General features: G+C 35.1%; 4 protein-coding genes across 4 annotated transcripts; all 4 read right to left on the reverse strand.

Annotated features, from left to right (window-relative positions):
* Nucleotides 1–1,719: 1,719 nt before the first annotated feature.
* On the reverse strand, nucleotides 1,720–5,812 carry LOC660950 (pickpocket protein 28). The gene is made up of 7 exons (XM_967144.3): nucleotides 5,584–5,812; nucleotides 5,292–5,534; nucleotides 4,993–5,241; nucleotides 2,443–2,915; nucleotides 2,336–2,395; nucleotides 2,085–2,289; nucleotides 1,720–2,036 (listed from the first exon to the last, which is right to left on the reverse strand). Exons 1-7 carry the CDS (start codon nucleotides 5,706–5,708, stop codon nucleotides 1,811–1,813), a joined length of 1,581 nt encoding a protein of 526 aa, XP_972237.1. The 5' UTR covers nucleotides 5,709–5,812; the 3' UTR covers nucleotides 1,720–1,810.
* A 45-nt stretch (nucleotides 5,813–5,857) lies between these two features.
* Nucleotides 5,858–10,658, reverse strand: LOC660896 (pickpocket protein 28). The gene is made up of 7 exons (XM_008198793.3): nucleotides 9,468–10,658; nucleotides 9,182–9,424; nucleotides 8,873–9,136; nucleotides 8,356–8,825; nucleotides 6,392–6,451; nucleotides 6,148–6,346; nucleotides 5,858–6,101 (listed from the first exon to the last, which is right to left on the reverse strand). The coding sequence occupies exons 1-7, from the start codon at nucleotides 9,593–9,595 to the stop codon at nucleotides 5,876–5,878; spliced, it is 1,590 nt and encodes a 529-aa protein (XP_008197015.3). The 5' UTR covers nucleotides 9,596–10,658; the 3' UTR covers nucleotides 5,858–5,875.
* Nucleotides 10,659–11,356: 698 nt separating this feature from the next.
* On the reverse strand, nucleotides 11,357–13,442 carry LOC107398538 (pickpocket protein 28-like). Its single transcript, XM_015982879.2, has 7 exons — nucleotides 13,269–13,442; nucleotides 12,979–13,221; nucleotides 12,671–12,934; nucleotides 12,154–12,623; nucleotides 11,945–12,004; nucleotides 11,702–11,900; nucleotides 11,357–11,652 (listed from the first exon to the last, which is right to left on the reverse strand). The coding sequence occupies exons 1-7, from the start codon at nucleotides 13,394–13,396 to the stop codon at nucleotides 11,427–11,429; spliced, it is 1,590 nt and encodes a 529-aa protein (XP_015838365.2). The 5' UTR covers nucleotides 13,397–13,442; the 3' UTR covers nucleotides 11,357–11,426.
* A 1,723-nt stretch (nucleotides 13,443–15,165) lies between these two features.
* On the reverse strand, nucleotides 15,166–17,377 carry LOC107398537 (pickpocket protein 28-like). The gene is made up of 7 exons (XM_015982877.2): nucleotides 17,114–17,377; nucleotides 16,824–17,066; nucleotides 16,516–16,779; nucleotides 15,999–16,468; nucleotides 15,754–15,813; nucleotides 15,510–15,708; nucleotides 15,166–15,461 (listed from the first exon to the last, which is right to left on the reverse strand). Exons 1-7 carry the CDS (start codon nucleotides 17,239–17,241, stop codon nucleotides 15,236–15,238), a joined length of 1,590 nt encoding a protein of 529 aa, XP_015838363.2. The 5' UTR covers nucleotides 17,242–17,377; the 3' UTR covers nucleotides 15,166–15,235.
* Nucleotides 17,378–18,267: the final 890 nt, after the last annotated feature.

Raw genomic sequence — 18,267 nt, forward strand, 5'->3', positions numbered from 1 at the left:
TAAAGTTTAGTTCGTCAACCGCGAATTTATTGATTCAGACAGGGTTTTTCAGCTGCAAGGGCCTTAACCCTCGCTTTAATTCACAGAACACGCTTAAAAATTGTGTGTTTAAATTTTTCATTTCGTTACGAATTTTTTTTCGAAAAATTGTACTTACGGTAGCTTTTGTCGCTCATTTTAGTTCGTTTTTTAACCAAGGACCTAATTATTCGAAATAATCTGTTTTTGAATAATCCGGGAAAGTTTACCATTTTTCAAGTTAATAAATAATTTTTTAACTAAGTCCTGGAGTGAGGTAGTGTTGTAAAAATGACGGTGTAATACAGAAAATGAGCCGCTGAATTCACTAGAACAAACCGTTTTGCTCTACGACTTTTAGTTTTTGAGTTATAAATTTTTTAATAAATAATTTGGCGCATCCACCAATTTTCAAGTTAATAAATAATTTTTTAACTAAGTCCTGGAGTGAGGTAGTGTTGTAAAAATGACGGTGTAATACAGAAAATGAGCCGCTGAATTCACTAGAACAAACCGTTTTGCTCTACGACTTTTAGTTTTTGAGTTATAAATTTTTTAATAAATAAGTTGGCGCATCCACCATTTTTCAAGTTAATAAATAATTTTTTAACTAAGTCCTGGAGTGAGGTAGTGTTGTAAAAATGACGGTGTAATACAGAAAATGATACGCTGAATTCACTAGAACAAACCGTTTTGCTCTACGACTTTTAGTTTTTGAGTTATAAATTTTTTAATAAATAATTTGGCGCATCCACCAATTTTCAAGTTAATAAATAATTTTTTAACTAAGTCCTGGAGTGAGGTAGTGTTGTAAAAATGACGGTGTAATACAGAAAATGATACGCTGAATTCACTAGAACAAACCGTTTTGCTCTACGACTTTTAGTTTTTGAGTTATAAATTTTTTAATAAATAATTTGGCGCATCCACCATTTTCCAAGTTAATAAACAATTTTTTAACTAAGTCCTGGAGTGAGGTAGTGTTGTAAAAATGACGGTGGAATACAGAAAATGAGCCGCTGAATTCACTAGAACAAACCGTTTTGCTCTACGACTTTTAGTTTTTGAGTTATAAATTTTTTAATAAATAATTTGGCGCATCCACCATTTTTCAAGTTAATAAATAATTTTTTAACTAAGTCTTGGAGTGAGGTAGTGTTGTAAAAATGACGGTGTAATACAGAAAATGATACGCTGAATTCACTAGAACAAACCGTTTTGCTCTACGACTTTTAGTTTTTGAGTTATAATTTTTTTAATAAATAATTTGGCGCATCCACCATTTTTCAAGTTAATAAATAATTTTTCTCACTCATTTTTCGCGACTTGCAAGAGTGGAATAATTTAATTGTGAAAAATTCATACAAGTGGGAATTTTTATCAGATGGGGGTAATTAAGGGGCGGAATAATTAAAGTTTAGTTCGTCAACCGCGAATTTATTGATTCAGACAGGGTTTTTCAGCTGCAAGGGCTTTAACCCTCGCTTTAATTCTCAGAACACGCTTAAAAATTGTGTGTTTAAATTTTTCATTTCGTTACGAATTTTTTTTCGAAAAATTGTAGTTACGGTAGCTTTTGTCGCTCATTTTAGTTCATTTTTTAACCAAAGACCTAATTATTCGAAATAATCTGTTTTTGAATAATCCGGGAAAGTTTAGAGGAGTTCGTGTTTGAACAAAAATTTTCATTTCATTGTGTACATTTATTTAAATTAAACAAAAAAATAACAAAAAGTTGGACAAATCAAACAATAAAAATGAAACCATTGACCAGAAAAGCCCAATTTTTCCGTTAAGTCTCCGGTCCAGCCCACTTGCCGTACAACCGGTGGTTGCATATGATCCTAACCGTCAGAAAATAGATGACTTCCATGAGGGACAAGATGGAAAAGCCCATAAAAAGCCCCAAAAGGCCGCCAAAATTGGCCAAAAAGTCCGTAGGTCCGTACAACTCATTCCTCTGACATCTCAAAAAGCTACTCGACTTGAAAAAAACAGTCAGTGACGACATGTGAGAACTTGAAACCCAAATATTATTTCTTTTACTAATTTTCCTGATATATCACCTCTCAGCACTACAATTTTTTAATTTGCGCCTATCTGCCGTTTTCTGCTTGACCCACTCCCAGTTAGTTTGCGACGTCTCAACTTCGTAAGTCAAATCGGCACAAATCGGCAAACAATTGCAATCGACTTTGTGTTTTTCGATTTTTTTGCGCACTTGCTCGGGCTTGTCGAGCAGTTTACTCAAATGTTTCATCTGAAGTGCCGCTGAAAAATTAATTAGTCCTAGAACTTAGCGAAAAAAATTGATTACATTCAGCGTAACGCATGCAGCTGATTTTGCGGGCCCCGCAAATCCTCGTCGAATTTTCCCCTAAAAACTCCGATTAAAATTGGAACAAGACGCAAGTGTGACAATACTGGGCATGAAAAAATTGACACAGCCGCAGACGCTGAGCGTGTAATTCGTCAAACACTCCAGGAGGCAATTCAGAGAGGTGTAAATCCGGAAATATTTCAAATTCCTCTCAGCCGGAAAATAACACTCGCGTCGCTCCGGGCTGTAGATTTTCACGGCTTCGGACGTTGTGATCATTTCCGGCTGGATGGCCGCCATGACACTTTGGTCCAGGGGGACCCGGAAGTAGTCCTGGCTTGGGCGCGGGATTCGCATGGGAGTGTGCAAAAGGACGCGGTATCCTTGAAGGGAGTTTTTACAAGCGTAGTCCAGGTCTTCCTTTGAAGTCAAAATATTGAACACTAGACCGTTGGTGGCGCCGGAGAGAAGGGCCCTCCGGGGGTATGCGTCCCTCCCAGCGTCCTCCGTGTACCCATATTCCATGGTCCAGTCCTGCGAACTGCGGCCCACGTGGTGGTAGTCGCGGTAATGGACCCTGGAAATGGGTGCTAAACTAGACCATGGATGAGATTTTTCGATTTTCCTATTTTCCCAATTGCGGCAAAACTATTTGAAAATATGAAACTATTTTGGTCTAAGCCTATGAAGAATGATCCGGGGAATTGATTGGCATCGAGAAATTTGCCATATTCCCAATAGTTTTTTAGTAATGAATTTTTTTAAATTTTACCAATTTTTGCATTTATCAGCAATTTGCTCGAAAACTATTAGTCGGAGAACAATAATCTTTTTTGAAAAAAATAGATAATTTAAAGAGCTTTCCAACGATAATACACTTCATGGGGTTATCTCTAATAGTTCCGGAGCTATTGCTCGAGAAATGTTCCGGGTACACAAAATCGACAAAAACTGCGACGAAAATTGAAAAAATCAAATATCAGAAAATTGAATATATGGACTTTTTGGGGACTTTCAACAACTTTAGTGGGTTGTTAAGTCATATAGAAGTCCATAAAAATTTGCTGTAGTGCGTTTAAAAAAAACTTTTTTCTCCATCTCTTTGAAGGTAAGTGTATTTATTACTCAGGAAATTTGAGCAAAAAAATTGAAAATTTTAAATCTCGTGAAAAGTTGAAATAATACAGAAAATGAACCGCTGAATTCAATGGAACAAACCGCATTGCTCTACGACTTTTAGTTTTTGAGTTATAAATATTTTAATAAATAATTTGGCGCATCCATCATTTTTCACGTTAATAAATAATTTTTTAACTAAGTCCTGGAGTGAGGTAGTGTTGTAAAAATGGTGGTGTAATACAGAAAATGAGCCGCTGAATTCACTAGAACAAACCGTTTTGCTCTACGACTTTTAGTTTTTGAGTTATAATTTTTTTAATAAACAATTTGGCCCATCCACCATTTTTCAAGTTAATAAATAATTTTTTAACTAAGTCCTGGAGTGAGGTAGTGTTGTAAAAATGACGGTGTAATACAGAAAATGGGCCGCTGAATTCACTAGAACAAACCGTTTTGTTCTACGACTTTCAGTTTTGAAGTTATAAATTTTTTAATAAATAATTTGGCGCATCCACCATTTTTCAAGTTTATAAATAATTTTTTAACTATGTCCTGGAGTGAGGTAGTGTTGTAAAAATGACGGTGTAATACAGAAAATGAGCCGCTGAATTCACTAGAACAAACCGTTTTGCTCTATGACTTTTAGTTTTTGAGTTATAATTTTTTTAATAAATAATTCGGCGCATCCACCAATTTTTAAGTTAATAAATAAATTGTTAATTAAGTCTTCAAGTAAGGCAGTGTTGTAAAAATGACGGTATAATAGAGAAAATGAGCCGCTGAATTCACTAGAACAAACCGTTTTACTCTACGACTTTAAGTTTTTGAGTTATGATTTTTTTGTTGAACAATTATGTATTCCTCTATGAGATAGCTACCCTAATTTTAGGCAAAAAAAATTAAATTTTGTGAAAAGTTGGTATAACACGTAAAATGAGCCGCAGAATTCACTGGAGTAAACTGTTTTGCTCTAAGACTTTTAGGACTTTTAGTTCTTAAGTTATGAATTTTTTCGTTGACAATTTTTAAAAATTTTTAATTTTTTTAATTACGGCAAAACTATTCAAAAAACTGGAACTATTTTGATGTAAGCTTATGTAAAATGATACAGAGAGTCGATTGACGTTGAGAAAATCGTCGAATTCCTACTAGTTTTTTGATTTTTTTGCTTTTGCTTGCAATTTTCTCGAAAAGTATTAGTCCGAGAATAATGATCTTTTTTTCAAAGTTAGATAATTGAAAGAACTTTACAGCGATAATAATCTTAAGGTTACGTTTAATTGTTCCGGAGTTATTGCCAAATAAACGCCAATAGACTTTTAAGAACGTAAAGACATGGAAAAGTCCAGTAAACGTTGTTAGAGCAACTTTAATTTTTTTTTAATTTTTCTGAAGATAAGTCACTTGACCACTAAAATTTTAGGCAAAGAAATTAAAAATTGCAAACATTGTGAAAAGCTGTAGAATTTTTAGTTTCCGAGCTATGATTTCTTTAGTGGAAAACTAAAAATGCTGCTGTGGAATGAATAGCTTACACGTTTTTCCGAAAAATTTCACTCTTATCGAGCATATTAAAGGTGTAACAAATCCCCTCGTCTGTGACAATCGGAGTGAAGAGATTTTTGCACGAAAGCGGCTTCCCCATATAGTGACAATCCTGGATTTTAAACTCGGGCCTCACTTGATCAACAACATCGAAGAATTGTTCCGGAAAGGTGTAATTATTTGTGTAATTTAATTTGCGGTAATTACAAATGAGAGACATGTATTCAAACTGTTTGTTTCTGAAAATTAATTAAAAACAACCAAAACGATTAATTAATTAATTAATTACTCGAGGCTGGTTAGAGAGATTTTGTCTTCTTTCATTTGGAGTATCTTCGTGTAATTGAAGATGTTTTGAATGGATTTGGACTCCGGGCATACGGTGACCGCCGGAAACGGGATACTGTAAATGGGGGTTTCCCTTGTAGCGAAAGTTACAATAACTGGACTTAAATCCCATTTTTTGTAAACGGCGTAAATCGAGATTGAGCAAGCGGTGAGGCACATTAGGAAAATGACGAACCACCAAATCCTGCGATTAATTAAGTAGTAGAAAAAATTGTATTTTCATACTTACATACCGTTCAAAAATCGTCCGCTTTTCGCCAAAGTATTTAAACCCGTGAATGCTCGTGCATTCGCAATACTCCCGGAAATAGTCCCTCACACTGTTAAAAAAATACTTCCGGGTGTGATCCTCTTCCATTTTTTATGCAATCCTCCGGAGAGTCCGCCAATGACTGAAAGTCTCCGGCTTTATCCTGTTTATGCGTAAACACAAACGCATCAACAAATTAATTAGAATTCGAGGCTCGGCAAGGTATCGAATTACAAGGGAAAAATAATGAAACCACACATGTGATACATATTTATTTAAGGCTCTGGTCCGGCCCAAAACCCGTACAAATACCAGTTACAAATCATCCTAACCGACAAGAAATAGATGATTTCCAGCAGCGACAGGATCGAAAATCCGGTAAAGAGCCCCAAAAGGCCGCCGAAATTCGCCAGGAAATCGGTCGGACCGTAAAGCTCGTTACGTTGCGATCGGATGAAGTTGTTAGTGTCGAAATATATCGTCAATGAAGACATGTGTGTCCTGGAATTGACCAAACTCGAATTTTGTTATCAAAGAACCAACGTACTTATCCGTGCTGTAATTTTGGTATTTTTGTCTCTGGGCAGCTTTTTGCTTTTCCCAGTCCCAGTTGCTCTGCGAAATGTCCACTTCGTAAGTTAGGTCGTCGCAAATCGGCAAACAATTGCAATCAACGTCACGATCCGGGCTTTTTTGAAGTTTCGTTTGATTGAGTTGGTTTTTGAGATGCTTCACTTGCATGGCGGCTAGAAATTGGCGTCAAGTTTGCGGATTGGGAAATTAAAATTTACCTTCGGCGTAAATCAAGCATTCGATGTAGCGCGTACCGCAGACTTTTGTCCCGTTTTCTCCTAAAACGAAAATTTGGTTTTTCGAGATATATTAATTTATCCGGAACGGTTTTTTTATTTTATTTTATTTTATTCGTATGGAAGAAGTAAAAATCGGTTCATTATTTTTTACAATCGAAGGTTCTTATGAATATCTTGCATAATTATATAAATACGGATGCCAAAATATTTTTTGAGAAAACAGAAAAAATTATTAAAACTTTAAGAAGTAATCATCGATTTATAATTTTTCTTGCTCTACGACTTTTAGTTTTAAAAAGTTATAAATTTTTTAATAAATAATTTGGCGCATCCACCATTTTTCATGTTAAAAAATAATTTTTTAACTAAGTCCTGAACAGAGGTAGTGTTGTAAAAATGACGGTGGAATACGGAAAATGAGCCGCTGAATTCACTAGAACAAACCGTTTTGCTCTACGACTTTTAGTTTTTGAGTTATAAATTTTTTAATAAATAATTTGGCGCATCCACCATTTTTCAAGTTTATAAATAATTTTTTAACTAAGTCCTGGAGTGAGGTAGTGTTGTAAAAATGAAGGTGTAATACAGAAAATGAGCCGCTGAATTCACTAGAACAAACCGTTTTGCTCTACGACTTTTAGTTTTTGAGATGTAAATTTTTTAATAAATAATTTGGCGCATCCACCATTTTTCATGTTAAAAAATAATTTTTTAACTAAGTCCTGAACAGAGGTAGTGTTGTAAAAATGACGGTGGAATACGGAAAATGAGCCGCTGAATTCACTAGAACAAACCGTTTTGCTCTACGACTTTTAGTTTTTGAGTTATAAATTTTTTAATAAATAATTTGGCGCATTCACCACTTTTCATGTTAATAAATAATTTTTTTAACTAAGTCCTAGAGTGAGGTAATGTTGTAAAAATGATGGTGGAATACAGAAAATGAGCCGCTGAATTCACTAGAACAAACCGTTTTGCTCTACGACTTTTAGTTTTTGAGATGTAAATATTTTAATAAATAATTTGGCGCATCCACCATTTTTTATGTTAAAAAATAATTTTTTAACTAAGTCCTGGACAGAGGTAGTGTTGTAAAAATGACGGTGGAATACGGAAAATGAGCCGCTGAATTCACTAGAACAAACCGTTTTGCACTACGGCTTTTAGTTTTTGAGTTATAAATTTTTTAATAAATAATTTGGCGCATCCACCATTTTTCGTGTTAAAAAATAATTTTTTAACTAAGTCCTGGACAGAGGTAGTGTTGTAAAAATGACGGTGGAATACGGAAAATGAGCCGCTGAATTCACTAGAATAAACCGTTTTGCTCTACGACTTTTAGTTTTTGAGTTATAAATTTTTTAATAAATAATTTGGCGCATCCACCATTTTTCAAGTTAATAAATAATTTTTTAACTAAGTCCTGGAGTGAGGTAGTGTTGTAAAAATGACGGTGGAATACGGAAAATGAGCCGCTGAATTCACTAGAATAAACCGTTTTGCTCTACGACTTTTAGTTTTTGAGTTATAAATTTTTTAATAAATAATTTGGCGCATCCACCATTTTTCAAGTTAATAAATAATTTTTTAACTAAGTCCTGGAGTGAGGTAGTGTTGTAAAAATGACGGTGTAATACAGAAAATGAGCCGCTGAATTCACTAGAACAAACCGTTTTGCACTACGGCTTTTAGTTTTTGAGTTATAAATTTTTTAATAAATAATTTGGCGCATCCACCATTTTTCATGTTAAAAAATAATTTTTTAACTAAGTCCTGGACAGAGGTAGTGTTGTAAAAATGACGGTGGAATACGGAAAATGAGCCGCTGAATTCACTAGAACAAACCATTTTGCTCTACGACTTTTAGTTTTATGCGTAAGATATATAGCATATAGTAAGATTTATGCGTAATTTTTACACAACCGTCCACAAAACTTACTTACTTGGCATGAAAAAGTTGACACACCCACACACATCCAACGTGTAATTTGTAAGGCATTCCATCATGCAATTTAAGGCCGAATAAATCTTGAAATATTTCAATTTACGATCGGTCGGAAAGTAGCATTCCCTTTTTTCCGGTCGAAATTTTTTCACCGACTCAGAAGTCGTGATCATAATGGGATGAATTGCACCGACAACTCTCTGGTCCAAAGGGAGTTGGAAATATTGTTGGCTAGGTCTGGGCAACCTTATGGGCGTATGCAACAATACCCTATACCCTTGCATGGACGTACAAGCGTAGTCTAGGTCCTCTTTCTGGGTCAAAATATTAAAAGTTAGCCCATTGGTAGCCCCGGCGTAAAGGGCACGTCGAGGGTAGGCGTAAATCCCAGCGTCCTGGGTGTACCCATCCTTCATGGTCCACTGATGGGACACGCGGCCCACTTGGTGATAATTACGAAAATGCACCCTTGAAAGGATTAACATTTTTTGGAAAAAACAACAAAAAGGACTCACACTTCCTCATTGAAAATTTCACTCCGATCAAGCATATTAAAAGTGTAACAAACCCCTTCGTCTGTCAAAATCGGGGTGAAAAGATACTTGCAGTTTATGTCCCGCCCCATATAACGACAACCTTGGACGTTAAATTTTGGCTTAACCTCGTTAATTACATTGAAAAGCTCATCAGGATAAGTAAATTTGTAATCGGTGAAGTTTGAATAAAATTCGTCGTCTCGAAGGTCGCACAATAACGACAAGTAATTAAAATTTGTATTCCTGCAAGAATTTTTCAGAAGAGAATTTTATTAACCGGTCAATTACTCGGTCAGTGTCACATTCAGCCGATCTTCCTTCATTTGGAGCACTTTTGTGTAATTAAAAATGCTCTGAACTGACTTAGACTCCGGGCAAATCGTAACCGAAGGAAACGGAATATCAAAAATCGGAGTTCCGGTCGTTGCAAAAGTGACAATTACCGGACTAGTGTCCCACTTTTTGTACACCGCGTATATGAAATACACACACGCGGTGAGACAAATCACGAAATTAATAAACCACCAAACTCTGCAAAATCAATTTGGTTCAAAAATTAAAATAGGGGAATTACCGTTCGAAAATGGTGCGTTTTTCGCCGAAATACCGGAAGCCATGGATGCTCGTGCACACACAATATTCCCGAAAATAATTTCGCACTTTTTTGAAGAAAGTCGGAGGTGGGACTTCGCTCGACGTCATTTTCCCGAATGAGGAAAGGTTTTAACTTTATTAATGTGTGATTTTTAGATAGGGATGTGCCGGGGGATTGGTTGTGAATGAATGCAAATTGAGTAAACAAAAGTGGTTGAGGTAATGGAATTAGAGATAGGGCAAGGGAAGGGCTAATTAAGGGCGAATGAGGGACACTAATTAATCAACAAATACATTTATTAATAATAAAAATGTGTTGTTATTACAGTAAAACCTCCCTTAACGGACACCTCCCATTAGCGGACACTTCTCCACAATGGACAATTAAAGGTTCCCCATCGGTGTCCGTTGTTGAGAGATTTGTAATCGTATTAATATCATTAAATTTTTTGTGTAATTGGGATAAATTAATGCAGTTATTGTAATATTCAAATTAAATACAACAAATAGCACGACTAAAGACATTGTGCTTGGTGTAGACAGACGTCGTAAAATGAAAAATAGGCTGCTAAGAAAAACAAAAAATAGTGCGATGTGATCTTGTAGAATTGTGAAAATTTGAACAAAAACAAGCAATCTTTTTAAAACAATTTATTGAAATATTTAAATAAAAATACAAGAAAATGTAAATACGGCTGATAATGAGTGGTATGATTAAAAAAAGTATTTACTTTTACTTTAAGTAAATATTACTTAACTTTCAATTATCTGTAGTATCTGCTTCATCGTAAATTATTAATTAAAAAATTTATAACTCAAAAACTAAAAGTCGTAGAGCAAAACGGTTTGTTCTAGTGAATTCAACGGTTCATTTTCTGTATTACACCGTCAGTTTTACAACACTACCTTACTCGAGGACTTAGTTAAAAAATTATTTATAAACTTGAAAAATGGTGGATGCGCCAAATTATTTATTAAAAAATTTATAACTTTAAAACTGAAAGTCGTAGAACAAAACGGTTTGTTCTAGTGAATTCAGCGGCTCATTTTCTGTATTACACCGCTATTCTTACAACACTATCTCACTTGAAGACTTAGTTAAATATTTATTTATTAACTTGAAAAATGGTGGATGCGCCGATTCATTAATTAAAAAAATTTATAACTCAAAAACTAAAAGTCATAGAGCAAAACGGTTTGTTCTAGTGAATTCAGCGGTTCATTTTCTGTATTACACCGTCATTTTTACTACACTACCTCACTCCAGGACTTAGTTAAAAAATTATTTATTAACTTGAAAAATGGTGAATGCGCCAAATTATTTATTTAAAAATTTATAACTTTAAAACTGAAAGTCGTAGAACAAAACGGTTTGTTCTAGTGAATTCAGCGGCTCATTTTCTGTATTACACCGTAATTTTTACAACACTACCTCACTCCAGGACTTAGTTAAAAAATTATTTATTAACTTGAAAAATGGTGGATGCGCCAAATTATTTATTAAAAAATTTATAACTTTAAAACTGAAAGTCGTAGAACAAAACGGTTTGTTCTAGTGAATTCAGCGGCTCATTTTCTGTATTACACCGCTATTCTTACAACACTATCTCACTTGAAGACTTAGTTAAATATTTATTTATTAACTTGAAAAATGGTGGATGCGCCGATTCATTAATTAAAAAATTTATAACTCAAAAACTAAAAGTCGTAGAGCAAAACGGTTTGTTCCAGTGAATTCAGCGGTTCATTTTCTGTATTAGACCGCCATTTTTTCAACACCACCTCACTTAAAAACATTGCTACAGAGCAAATGCTTTTTAGTCATACCACACAATAATGCTTAAAAAATAAAATAAAAAATAACTGTGCTAGTGTTAATAGGTATATTATTTAATATGTGCAAGAATAAATAAAAAATGTGCAAACATATGGTAAATATCTACATTTGAGGCCCTGCCCAAAACCCGTACAAATACCGGTTGCAAATCATCCTAACCGACAAGAAATAAATAATTTCCAGCAGCGAAAGGATAGAAAATCCGGTAAAAAGCCCCAAAAGTCCGCCAAAATTCGCCAAAAAATCGGTCGGGCCGTAAAGCTCATTACGTTGCGATCGAATGAAACTGTTATATTCGAAAAAGAGCGTCAGTGTGGACATGTGTATCCTAGAATTGTCCGAATTCGAATTTTGCAAACGAACGACAAGAAACGTACTTATCAGTGCTATAGTTCTGATATTTCGGCCCTAGAGCCACTATCTGTTTTCTCCAATCCCAGTTACTTTGCGAAACGTCCACTTCGTAAGTTATGTCGTCGCAAATCGGCAAACATTTACAATCCAAGCCACTACCGGAGATTTTTCCATGTTTGGTTTCATTGAGCTGGCTTCTGAGATGCTTGAGTTGCATCACAGCTAAAATTCGCACTTGTGTGAAGTTAATTACAACGGAAAACTACCTTCGGTGTAAAGCAAGCAGTCGATGTTGCCCGTACCGCAAATTTTTGTCCCATTCTCCCCTACAATCACAAAACCAGGTCCATTTTTCACAAACTAATTGGCGCAGTCAGTAGGAAGAATAATAAGAATGAAGAAAGTTTAATTTTTTTGGGCAAAATTACGATTTTCAAAAGCTAGGTGCGACTAATTTACAAAAAATATTTCTTACGTGGCATGAAAAAGTTGACACACCGACACATTTTTAAGGTGTAGTTCGTGAGACATTCAAGCCTGCAATTTAGCGCCGAATAAATCTTAAAAAATTTCAACTTGCGGTCAGTGGGGAAGTAACACTCCCGTTTTTCCGGTGGAAATTTTTTCACCGATTCAGAAGTTGTGATTATGATGGGATGAATTGCACCGACAACTCTCTGGTCCAAAGGGAGTTGAAAAAATTGTTGGCTGGGTCTGGGCAACCTTATGGGTGTATGCAACAACACCTTGTACCCTTGCATGGAGGTGCAAGCGTAGTCTAGGTCCTCATTTTTGGTCATAATATTGAAAGTTAGGCCGTTTCGAGCACCGGGGTAAAGAGCTCGTTGTGGGTAAGTGCGAATCTGTGCGTCCTGGGCGTACCCATTGCTCATGGACCAGCGATGGGACAGGCGACCCACGTGGTGGTAATTACGAAAATTAACCCTTGAAAGGATTAACTTTTTTTTGGAAAAACAACCAAAAGGACTCACACTTCCGCATTGAAAATTTCCCTCCGATCAAGCATATTAAAAGTGTAACAAACCCCTTCGTCTGTCAAAATTGGGGTAAAAAGCTCCTTGCAGTTTCTGCTCCGCCCCATATAACGACAATCTTGGACGTTAAATTTTGGCTTAACCTCGTTAATTACGTTGAAAAACTCATCTGAATAAGTTTGTTCGTAATCAGTGAAGTTAAAATAAAAATCGATCTCTCGAGGATCACACAGTAATGCCAAGTAATTAAAATTTGTATTTCTACAAAAAATCTTTAGATAGAATTTTTTTCCCCGGTTAATTACTCGGCTTCCGTCACATTAAGCCAATTTTCCTTCTTTTGGAGCACTTTCGTGTAATTAAAAATACTCGGAACGACTTTCGACTCCGGACAAATCGTAACCGAAGGAAACGGGATATCGAAAATCACAGTTCTGGTCGTTGCAAAAGAGACAATTACCGGACTAGAGTCCCACTTTTGGTACACAGCGTGTATGAAATACCCACAAGCGGCGAGACAAATCACGAAATTAATAAACCACCAAATTCTGTAAAATTAATTTGGTTCAAAAAAATTGAAAATTGGGGGATTTACCGTTCGAAAATGGTGCGTTTTTCGCCGAAATAGCGGAAACCATGAATGCTCGTGCACACACAATACTCTCTAAAATAATTTCGCAATTTTTTGATAAAAGGCAAAGGTGGGATCGCGCTCGGCTTCATTTTTCCGAATGAAGAAAAATTTAATTTTATAATTGCGCGAAGGTCAGGTGTCGAGGGATTGATGCAAAAAATGCAATAAACAAGTGGCTGAGGTAATGGAATTAGGGTCACTAATTAATAAACAATTACTTTTATTTGCAAAATTTCATCATCCAAATACCGCACCTGATATTTTTAGAACTTAAGAGATTTTTATCTACGGCTAAATTTACAATTTTTCCGCATCCAAATTTTTGGAATAACATATTTGGAAGTTTAGAAGACGCTTCTTAGAACTTTATTTATTACAGGTCGCTGTTAGTTTATTTAATGCTTTAGAACGTAGATCGCTGCTTGAAAGACTAGTTTTATCGCAGGTTTCTGTAACACTGTGCTTGGAGATTTAAGGCATAATTTATCATATTTTTTTTAATAACTTACAAAGACAATTTTGAGGCTTTCAGATAATTTATACTGTTTCTTTATTTTATTTTTATTTTTAAAAATGAACTTAAATTCCTACTATGGGCCCGAGATACTTACCATTTTATGAGGAAAATTAAAATTTTGCTTAATTTGGACAAAAACCACCATTTTTTTTTGAAAAAATTTATTGTAGTATTTAAATAAAACACAACAAATGGCAATAGTTCGCTGTAGACATTGTAAAATGTACGAGTAAATGCTGCTAACAATATAAAAAAACTAAATGCTGTCTGTTCATTACTAGGGTGTTAGGAGTAATATTATGCTCAAGATATAAGTAAAAAATGTGCAAACATATGGTAAATATCTACATTTGAAGCCCTGCCCAAAACCCGAACAAATACCGGTTGCAAATCATCCTAACCGACAAAAAATAAATAATTTCCAGTAGCGAAAGTATAGAAAAAAAATCCGGTAAAAAGCCCCAAAAGTCCACCAAAATTTGCCAAAAAATCGGTCGGACTAGTGAATTCAGCGGCTCATTTTCTGTATTACACCGTCATTTTTACTACACTCTCTCACTCCAGGACTTAGTTAAAAAATTATTTATTAACTTGAAAAATGGTGGATGCGCCAAATTATTTATTAAAAAATTTATAACTCAAAAACTAAAAGTCGTAGAGCAAAACGGGTTGTTCTAGTGAATTCAGCGGCTCATTTTCTGTATTACACCGTCATTTTTACTACACTCTCTCACTCCAGGACTTAGTTAAAAAATTATTTATTAACTTGAAAAATGGTGGATGCGCCAAATTATTTATTAAAAAATTTATAACTCAAAAACTAAAAGTCGTAGAGCAAAACGGTTTGTTCTAGTGAATTCAGCGGCTCATTTTCTGTATTACACCGCTATTCTTACAACACTATCTCACTTGAAGACTTAGTAAAATATTTATTTATTAACTTGAAAAATGGTGGATGCGCCAAATTATTTATTAAAAAATTTATAACTCAAAAACTAAAAGTCGTAGAGCAAAACGGTTTGTTCTAGTGAATTCAGCGGCTCATTTTCTGTATTACACCGCTATTCTTACAACACTATCTCACTTGAAGACTTAGTTAAATATTTATTTATTAACTTGAAAAATGGTGCATGCGCCGATTCATTAATTAAAAAATTTATAACTCAAAAACGAAAAGTCGTAGAGCAAAACGGTTTGTTCCAGTGAATTCAGCGGCTCATTTTCTGTATTAGACCGCCATTTTTTCAACACCACCTCACTTAAAAACTTTGCTACAGAGCAAATGCTTTTTAGTCATACCACACAATAATGCTTAAAAAATAAAATAAAAAATAACTGTGCTAGTGTTAATACGTATATTATTTACTATGTGCAAGAATAAATAAAAAATGTGCAAACATATGGTAAATATCTACATTTGAGGCCCTGCCCAAAACCCGTACAAATACCGGTTGCAAATCATCCTAACCGACAAAAAATAAATAATTTCCAGTAGCGAAAGTATAGAAAATCCGGTAAAAAGCCCCAAAAGTCCGCCAAAATTCGCCAAAAAATCGGTGGGACCGTAAAGCTCGTTACGTTGCGAACGAATAAAACTGTTATATTCGAAAAAAAGCGTCAGTGTGGACATGTGTATCCTGGAATTGTTCAAAATCTAAGTTTGCCACAATCGGTAAGAAACGCACTTATCAGTGTCGTAATTCTGGTGTTTCTGCCCTTGTGCGTCTTTCTGTTTTTTCCAATCCCAGTTACTTTGCGAAATGTCCACTTCGTAAGTCAGGTCGTCGCAAATCGGCAAACAGTTACAATCAACGTCACTATCGTCGCTTTCTCCATGTTGCGTTTGGTTGAGTTGGCTTCTGTGATGTGTAACTTGCAAAACAGCTAAAATTCGTCATTTTTTTGAGGACCATTGCAACGAAAAACTACCTTCGGCGAAAGTCAAGCAGTCGTTGCTGGCCGTACCGCAAATTTTTGTGCCGTTCTCTCCTGAAAAGTTTTCGAAAAACAATTTTTTTTATTAAAAATGAGCTATTTTTAATAACATTTTCCGAATTCACTTTTGTTGAAGCGACAAAATTTTGTCTATTTTTTACAAACTTAATTGGCCCAGTCAGTAGGACTTCAATATACGTAAAAAATTTTTTATATTTTTTTAATAACTTGACACTTACTTGGCATGAAAAAACTAACACAGCCACACACATCCAACGTGTAATTCGTCAGACATTCAAACCTGCAATTCAGCGACGAATATATCTTAAAATATTTCAGTTTCCGGTCAGTTTGAAAGTAACATTCCCTTTTTTCGGGTCGAAACTTTTTTACCGACTCAGAAGTCGTGATCATAATGGGATGAATTGCACCGACAACTCTCTGGTCTAAAGGCAGTTGGAAAAACTGTTGGCTAGGTCTGGGCACCCTTATGGGCGTATGCAACAAAACCCTGTACCCTTGCATGGACGTACAAGCGTAATCTAGATCCTCTTTCTTGGTCAAAATACTGAAAGTTAGTCCTTTGAGAGCACCGGGATAAAGAGCTCGTCTTGGATAAGTGTGAATGTTTGCGTCATGGGCGTACCCATTGCTCATGGACCATTGATGGGACAGATGACCCATGTGGTGGTAATCGCGAAAATGAACCCTTGAAAGGATTAGCATTTTTTTGGAAAAACGACCAAAAGGACTCACACTTCCTCACTGAAAATTTCACTCCGATCAAGCATATTAAACGTGTAACAAACCCCTTGGTCTGTCAAAATTGGGGTAAAAAGCTCCTTGCAGTTTTTATCCCACCCCATGTACCGACAATCCTGGATGTTAAATTTGGGCTTAACGTCGTCAATTAAATCAAAAAACTCATCGGAATAAGTAAATTGGTAATCAGTGTAGTTCAAATAAAATTCGTCGCTTCGAAGGTCACACAGCAACGACATGTACGTAAAATTTGTATTTCTACAAAAAATCTTCAGATAGAATTTCTTTCCCCGGTTAATTACTCGGCTTCCGTCACATTAAGCCAATTTTCCTTCTTTTGGAGCACTTTCGTGTAATTAAAAATACTCGGAACGACTTTCGACTCCGGACAAATCGTAACCGAAGGAAACGGGATATCGAAAATCACAGTTCTGGTCGTTGCAAAAGAGACAATTACCGGACTAGAGTCCCACTTTTGGTACACAGCGTGTATGAAATACCCACAAGCGGCGAGACAAATCACGAAATTGATAAACCACCAAATTCTGTAAAATTAATTTGGTTCAAAAAAATTCAAAATCGGGGGATTTACCGTTCGAAAATGGTGCGTTTTTCGCCGAAATACCGGAAACCATGAATGCTCGTACACACACAATACTCTCTAAAATAATTTCGCATTTTTTTGAAAAACGTCAAAGGTGGGATCTCGTCCGACTTCATTTTTGCGAATGAAGCAAAATTTTAATTTTATTAATGTCAGGTGGCGAGGGAATTGCAACTGCAGTAAACAAGCGGTTGAGATCATACGATCAGAGATAAGGACAAGGGAGGGGCTAATTAAAGTTCATTAACTACCAGTCAATTAATATTTTTTTATTAAAAAAATCAATTAAAACGGTTGACAATGAGGGAGACTTTAATATTATAATAATTAGATGCCTATTGAAAAAATCGCCAATTTGTACCTTTAACAAACAAGTTAAATCCGACAATATTAAAGAAAAAATCTAACGCTGCACAAAAAAAACTCAATCATTATTATTTTAATAGTTAAGTAAAAGTCTTTCATGACCACTTGGAAGTTGGTTGGACACTTTTAAATCATCCTGTATTTAGTAGATACATATTTCAAAACTCAAATATTTCTTTCGAAATCATGCGTAAAGTAGTACCTTTCTGGAGGCACTTTAAGGCCACTTAAATGTTATTAAAATGGTGTAAAAAGTGTAAAAAATGTGTAGTTAACTTTGATCACATCTGTTCCTGCTCGTACATCGTACATCCACTTCGAGAAAATATAGATGGAGCTTTTTAACTGCTGTGTGTAATGTTGGTTGCATAATGCATCAAATAAAAAAAAAGCAAAAAATATACACTTCACCAATAAATATTAAATAAGGCTGATTATACCGCGTATTCTGTAATCAAACTGTTAAATTTTTAAGGCCGTTAATCGTTGTTGCTGTAGCAATAACCAATAAAATTCCAAAATTTGCAATTTTTTACCAGTGTTAAATTTTAACAACTCGTTAAAAAAGTTATAGAATACGCGTTTATTATGATTATTCTCTTCAGATTCAATACCAAAAATTCAATTTTCTTGTTTTTGTGCACAAACAGGTATTTAATAAGTAATAAGTCCATATTTTGGTTCTATATTTTCGAAAAAATCGTGTGTTTAATTAATTTATAAAATCGTGGTCAGTTCGCTGACTCACATCCTCCCCACAAAGGGTTAATTTTAAT

The sequence above is a fragment of the Tribolium castaneum genome, chromosome 6, assembly GCF_031307605.1.
Source record: "Tribolium castaneum strain GA2 chromosome 6, icTriCast1.1, whole genome shotgun sequence".
Taxonomy (NCBI): Eukaryota; Metazoa; Arthropoda; class Insecta; order Coleoptera; family Tenebrionidae; genus Tribolium; species Tribolium castaneum.